The following is a 7,759-nucleotide window of genomic DNA, read 5'->3' as shown; positions in this document are numbered from 1 at the left end:
ACTGACTTACAAACCAACAAATTATTTTCTTATTGTCCCTTAAATCTCCCAGGAAGCACTGGGAGATTTTTGAAGATAGTCTCCATTCCCCAGGCTTTGTTCACCATCCTTCATGCCTGTGGGTGGTCTCGAGGAATTTGAGGAAATGACACTCATCCTACCTGCAGGTGGAAGCCCCCCCATCCCCTTCCTCCAGAGTCCTTGGCTCCGGTGCTCAGCGTGAGAGCTTCCCGTGCTGTATCACCGAGGCATCGCTGAAATTTTTAGTCAAGTGGCTTGTCACCCCCAGGGAAAGTGAGCTTTAAAATAATGTTCGCTGCTCATTCAACTACGGCAGCATCATTTAAGACGCTTTGTCCACATAAATGTAAAAGAGGAATGAAATAGCAGACTCACTTTCTTTTCCTAAGTCCACTCTCTGGTGGGAATAAGAAATAACTCTTGGGAGATTGGGATTGACATATATACACTAATATGTATAAAACGGATAACTAATAAGAACCTGCTGTATTAAAAAATAAAAAAAAAAATAAAAAAGAAAATTCAAAAAAAAAAAAGAAATAACTCAATAGCATTAGTATGAGACATTGGGTGTCAAGATTTTTGCCCTTGTTTCCATTTTTTTTTGAGATTAAATTCAACATCTCCATTATCTTTAAGAATCAGAGATGGTGATAGCTTTTCAATTGGATTTTTTTTTCCCAGAAAGGACATAAAGGCTTGTAAAAAAAGACTCTTTTTAAATGATCTCATGGGAAGCCCCAAATTGAGCAGCAATTGGATTTTCTAGAAGTCTAACAAATATGCTTTTTAAGTGACCCTCTGATGGAATACCTGTAAAAAAATCCTTGCTTCTTCACATGAAGATTCATTCACCAAGTTTGATTGTATAATAGAAGTCACCATTTTAAGTTAAACAAATTCTAAACTGTTACTTACTTCTTGTTTTTATTTTAATGGCGTGATGGAGTCTTTGCTGGAAATTTAGAAAAATTTTGTGGCTGACTTTGCATGCCACATTTCAGCAAGTTGTAAATTTTATGGCTCTGGAAATACAGTGTTAGCAGTGGAAATGCTGACCCCTCTCTGATTATAGTGGCACAAATAACAATGCTATAATCTCTGTCATTGAAAAAATTGCATAATGCTAGAACCTTGAACATGACCTGAATTGTAGAATATTTTAAAACTAGCTGAGGGAAAGCATCCCCAATTCCATGGAGTCAGTGCCTGTCTTCACCAAGCTGGTTTAGCTGCAGGTACGGAAGCCCCCCAAATGTACTTTCTCCTTGTGTTAGATCCTGACATAATCTGGTAGGATGTGAGGAGCCCCACCTCCAGTAATAGGCAGGTGGAATCTGAAACTTGAAGTCCCTCATTAAATCTGGTATCTGTTGTGATTAATGTGAACCTGGGCTGACACCACCCTGGTACAAACTACCACTAACTCTTGCCTGGTTATTGACCTTATCTCTTATCTGGTCTTCCCAGATCCCCTCTGACACGCCTATCATCCATTCTCACACAGCCTCCAGTTTGGCAATCAGATTATGTCTTTGAGTTGTGTTAGTTTGCATCCTCTGAGAAGCATATGGCAAAACAGGATTAGACGTGCCTGCTTACTTGTTGGGGGACAAGGAGAGAGGGCTGAACAAGATGGAGAGAATCTTCAGACAGAGATACAGGCCTGATCCCTCCGAAGGAGGCTGGTGGGAAGAGTGTCAGACTGCAGTGCAGGTCTAAGAAAGTTTCTCGCTGCCTGATGAGGAGTACGTGAGTCAAAATTGCCATGTGTCATGTGTTGTGAGAATGAGTCTGCATTATTATCCCTGTGTCAACAAAAAAATAATCAGTCGATCTAAGAAAGAAATGGAAAATTTTATTCAAGCCAAGTTGAGGATTATAACACGGGAACAGCATCTCAGAAAGCTCTGAGAACTGTTCTGCCCGTTAGAAGTCAAGGCACAGTTATATAAGTATTTTGAGATAGAGGGCTGTAGAGTAAATGACACATTATTGTACGTATTATTGACAGTTTACACAATCCAAATCTAAGAGTCATTGTGGCCCCTTACAAGATCAAGAAGGAATGTTATCTTTTAAGGAGCTGTCTTGTTGATGCTAGGGGAATGTTTCTCTTTTTGGTTGACCAGGTATTTCTGCCGATGGGGAAGCTTTGGTCAATGCATAATGGAGATACACAATGCACAGTAGAGGGGAGAGAGGAGGCCAAAGGGCAGATAACATTTTTTTATGTTTAAATTTTTCTTGTCTTGCCATGAAATATGAACTTTATTTCACACCTGCTGTACTCTGTCCTTGGCTGACAGCAACCGTGGGAAGTGTGGCCTCAGTGTGGACATCTATTACAGATTCAGAGCACAGCACTTGGGGAAATCTGAGACAGCCACCATGGGTGTGCTCTGGAGACCACTAGCTCCTTCCTAATATCATCCTCAGAGCTCTGTCAAAGAAACAATCTTAATAAAGAGTGTTCTGCAAATCGAGCTCAAAGACTGGGCCGTTTTTGAATCAGATTGTCACCACTAAGTACTTCCATCTTTGGTGTCTCCCTCATTGTGATGGTTCATTTTATGTGTCAACTTGACAGGGCCACAGGGTGCCCAGATATTTGGTTAAACATTATTTCTGGGTGTTTTGGATGAGATTAGCATTTGAATCAGTAGACTGAGTAAAAGCAGATTGCTCTCTTTAATTTGGGTGGGCCTTGTCTAATACAGTGAGAGCCTAAATAAAACAAAAAGGCTGAATAAGCCTCCTCCCGGCCTGCTGCGCGGGAGGGAGGCCGAGATGGCAGATGAGATCGCTAAGGCTCAGGCCACCCAGCCTGGTGGTGACACGATCTTCGGGAAGATCATTCGCAAGGAAATCCCAGCCAAAATCATTTATGAGGATGACCAGTGTCTTGCTTTCCATGACGTTTCCCCTCAAGCACCAACACATTTTCTGGTGATATCCAAGAAACACATATCCCAGATTTCTGCAGCAGAAGATGACGATGAAGGTCTTCTTGGACATTTAATGATTGTTGGCAAGAAATGTGCTGCTGATCTGGGCCTGAAGAAGGGTTATCGAATGGTGGTGAATGAAGGTTCAGATGGGGGACAGTCTGTCTATCATGTTCATCTCCATGTTCTTGGAGGTCGGCAGATGAATTGGCCTCCTGGTTAAGTGTGTTGTAGGGATCATTTTCCCTTCTCTATGCAGTGATCAGGTCTGCAAGTTCCAATATGCAAAACAATACTTTTTTTTGCCTGTGTATGGAGAGGTTGCAGAAATAATTAAAAAAACCCATACGTAATAAAAGACATTGTTGCATGGTCAAAAAAAAAAAAAAAAAAGGCTGAATAAGAGATAATTTGCTCTTTGCCTGACTGCCGAGCTGGGGTATCAGTCTTCTTCTACCCTCGGACTGGGACTTCTACCGTTGGAGCTCCTTGTTCTCAGGCCTTTAGACTCAGACTGGGACCACACATTGGCTTCTTGGGTCTCCAGCTTGCAGATGGCAGATTGGCAGATTTGGGAACTTCTAGCCTCCTTCATTGTATAAGCCAATTCCTTATAGTAAATATCTCTTGCCTTGTCTCTCTCTCTCTCCCCTATTGGTTCTGTTTCTCTGGAGAAGCCTGACTAATACACTCATGCTAAAACTATTTTGTGCTTTTCTGTTTTTCTTCAGATAAAACTTAGCATCCTTTTAAAAACCTTAGAAGAAAAAAAAAAAGAAAAAAAAACCTTAGAAGACTTCATATCTCTACCTCTAGTTTCATCTCACTCTTGTAAGGCATGGAGAGACCTGAACACTTTTTAAGTTGATGAGGACTTATCAGTTAAGGTTTTTGGTCATAAGTAATAGAATCCAATTGTTAACCTAAAAGAAGGAAAAAAAGACTGAAAGGATATGGGGTGATTCACACCACACCATCAGATGGCTTCCTGCCATCAAACAACAGTTGGATTTCACACTAGAGGGGAGAAACCATTAAACTCTGTATTCTCCAGTGTAATGGCAGTGTTTTGAGTCCATAACAATGAAACCATTGCCTTGGATCATCTGTTAATTCCCTATGTGGCTAAACATTAAGCCTGGACAGTCATCAATTACAAAAGAAAAGGGACTAGAGTAAGACATAAAAATAAATAGAAAAGGAGCATCTGAAAAGGCATGAGGCAAAGCTCTCCAGAGCCCAGGATGCTGGCTTCTATGTAGTAGCCAGCTGTGGTCTGTAAAATCCAGTAATCAATTGTATGAGACTCGGAGGAAATGCCAGGTCAGGGATTCATCAATGCCATGTGTATATTGCCACGCAACAGTCAACAGTTTGGGAACTGTGTGAGGCTGTTTTCTGGCTGGACTGATTTATGGATTTAAAAATGCTTTTTGTTCAAGCTGGAATATCCAAAGGGGAAAAGGCCGTCTTTTAGACTTCCCCTTGTGATGAAGGACTCAGAGAGGCTGTGAAGTTGGTGGATTTGGTAGATGGGACTTTTACCCTTTATGCCTTTCCTACAGTTACACTCAAGATAAAGCACTCCACAGTCTGAGCAATAGAACCAGGGAGACACAAACACTTTCTGGCAGGAACAACTTCTAGGCTTTTTCAAAGTTGCCAAAGATCATGGGAAGAAGGGAACATGAGAGAGTAGTGGAAACATCCAAGAATGTGTTGAAAGAGTCACAAAATTCAGCATGAAAGGAAATAAATATTAGAGATGACAATTAACTAAGGAGAAAATGAATTCCAGGATCCCTGTGCTACTCATTGAATTGAAACTGGTTTGCTGTCTTGAAGCTAATGAATAGAGGGTAATCTAGAAAGTCAGGCCATATTATGATTTTAGATCTAGTGCTGATAGAAATTATTATATAGAATTTGAGTTTGAATTTTCTTATATCCTGTTTCTCTCTATAAAGTTAGTTGCTGCAGCTGTGATAAGGAACAGGGAACAAAAGTAAATATAAAACTGTGGCTTCTTTAGAAGCTGTTTTGTTTACTGCAACATGTGTGATGGAAGGCACATTAGAGATTTTCTAGCATACTATTCCTATGACTGAGGTCCAGAGAAGATAAATGACATACAGTTAAAGATGAATGAAACAGGACTTTTGCATTCTGCATAGGATGTAGGAAGCTGGAAAGAGCATCATTCTCACTCTAACAACCACAAAAAAATGCCAGTATGCAAATTCACAATTTTCTTGAGCCCATCAGAGCACTCAGGGCAATCAACCAACATGAAGTCTAAAGAAAAACAGGTGCTCCCAAGGAGCGATGAGACTCACCTACTTGTTTACAGGGGCAGACCCACTGATAAGTAGAATTTGAGTACAATTTTTAACAAATCGCTAACGGCTGAATGTGGGCTAGGTTGGAGAATATATAACCCCAGGAGGCTGCAGACACAAGGGGACTTCACAGCACTTTGGAACTTTTCTCTATGGACCTCATCAAGTGCTCACAAAAAGACTGGGGGCAGGATGAGAATCCCGAGAAAGCCTCCATCCCAGAGCAGACCTGGGGGAGGGGAACAGCTGCCACTGTGGGAAAGGCACAAGTCCTTCTTCTCCCCATCTCTCATGTGGGACAAACACTTAAATCACTAGTGCATTGTTGCTTTTAGGACACCAGAGAAACCCAGTGTAACTGTGGGAAGGAAACTGCAAAAAACTCTATCCTAGGGGTGGGGCAGGAATATGAGCTGGTCCCAGACCCACAACTGAGGGTGGGGTAGGATCACTGAGATGGCCCAACTCTGGGGATCCAGGGAACATGGTGCTTGACTAAGACTGCAGATAAGCAAAACAACTGAGATATTCTCTGCAAACTGCCACCTGCTGTCTGCTCCCAAAACCAGGCTAAAAAAACAATTGGACAATTAAATAAAATTGTACTTGTACAATTAACAAGTAACAGCACTGAGGGGTAGTGAAATGGAAGACCTAAAGCGGTGTGGAACAGACATTCAGGAGAAAACCTCCTACAGTCCAGCACCCACCCTAAACACCAGGTAATGTTAGAGTAATTTAAAGCTGTTGGTGCACTCAAGGTAACTATAACAACAAATCACAAACTCAGTTCAAATCCTGACTAGATTGATTCAGCTCCTCCACACTGAAGACCTTGCAGAAGGAAATGCATGCCCATATGTAGACAGACAAACTAGTAGCCTTAGTGTCTACTGACCTACACAAGAAGTTTGGCTTTCAACAAACAGTTACAAGGCAGACGAAGAAGCAAGAAAACAGACACAGAGTCAGGGAGCAAAGCATTTAACAGAACCAGACTCATATGTGACACAGATGTTGGGACCATCAGACAGGGGCTCTAAATAGCTATGATTAATATGTTAAGGGCTCTGATGGAAAAGGTGGGCAACATGCATGAAAAGGTGGCTACATTCAGCATAGAGATGGAAACAAAAGGAAAAGAATCGGTGGATAAATGGAAAACAGGAGCAGAGGTGAAGAATTCCTTTGACAGGCTCATCCATAAACTCAAAACAGCTGAGGAAAAAATAAGTGAACTTGAAGATAGACCAATAGAAATCACTCCAATTGAAACACAGAGAAAAACAAGTGAATAAACAGAACAGAATGTTCAAGAGCCATGGGACAATTTCAAATGGTCTTAGATTAACAATGATCTGAACACTGACTTTCAGTAGCATTTGACACAGTGGCTACTTCTTTTCCATGATGAACTTTCTTCACTTGGTTCCAAGGGCCCAACACTCTCTTCATCTCCTTTGTTCTTCACTGGCTGCTGCTTTTCAGTTTTCTTTGCAGGTCCCTCCTTTTCTTCTAACCCATAATGTTGGAGTGACAAAGGGCTCAACCCTTGGTCTCTTCTCCCTTCTACAGTCATTCCATTGCTGATCTCATCTAGTCTCATGGCTTTAAATATCACTTATGTTCTGGTGACTCTCACATTTATATCTCCAGCCCAGACCTCATTCCTGAACTCCAGATTTATATATTCAGCAGGTTATTGGCATATCTTCCTGAATGTCTAGTAAGCATCTCAAACCTTATATGCCTCGACTTAAACTCATATATCTCCCCACAAGACTATTCCTCTTGTAGCCTTCCAGTGTCAGTTGTAGCAGTTCCATTCTTCCAATCTCAGGCCAAAAGCCATGGCATCATCCTTGATGTCACTCTTTCTCTCACATTCCACGTCCTAATCACCAGGAAATCCCACTGACTACCTTAGAAATATATCCTGAATCTGACTCTTTTCCTCTCCTCTACTGCTACCACTCTGGACCTAGTCACCACCACTTTCTACCTGAATTATTGAAGTATCCTCCTAACCAGTCTCCTTGTTTCTAGTCTTATCCTCATTCCACTTTAGCCTGTTTCAAACAGCTGCCAAAGTGGACATTTGAAACATAAATCAAATTATGCCACTCATCTGTTCAAAACCATCCAGTGGCTCCCAGTATTCAGAGTAAAAGCCTGGTATGGGCTGAATTATGTCCCCCAAATTCATATGTTGAAGTCCTAACCCCCAGCACCACAAAGTGTGTCTGTATTTGGAGATAAAGTCTTTAAAGAGGTAATTAAAGTAAAATGAGATGCTATGGGTGGACCCTAATCCAATATGACTAGTGCCCTTATAAGAAGAGGAGATGAGGACACAGATAACATGAAGACCGAAGGATGACTATGTGAACACACAGCAATAAGACAGCATCTGCAAGACAAGGAAAGAGGCCTCAGAAGAAACCAACCGTA

General features: G+C 41.4%; 1 protein-coding gene across 1 annotated transcript; it reads left to right on the top strand.

Moving 5' to 3' along the window:
• Positions 1 to 2,787: 2,787 nt before the first annotated feature.
• Positions 2,788 to 3,347, top strand: LOC103014655 (adenosine 5'-monophosphoramidase HINT1). Its single transcript, XM_007179750.3, has one exon. It carries the CDS (start codon positions 2,812 to 2,814, stop codon positions 3,190 to 3,192), a length of 381 nt encoding a protein of 126 aa, XP_007179812.1. The 5' UTR covers positions 2,788 to 2,811; the 3' UTR covers positions 3,193 to 3,347.
• The last annotated feature ends 4,412 nt before the right edge of the window (positions 3,348 to 7,759 follow it).

This window comes from Balaenoptera acutorostrata, chromosome 11 (genome assembly GCF_949987535.1).
Source record: "Balaenoptera acutorostrata chromosome 11, mBalAcu1.1, whole genome shotgun sequence".
Classification (NCBI taxonomy): domain Eukaryota; kingdom Metazoa; phylum Chordata; class Mammalia; order Artiodactyla; family Balaenopteridae; genus Balaenoptera; species Balaenoptera acutorostrata.
This window is presented reverse-complemented; position numbering and strand designations above follow the sequence as displayed.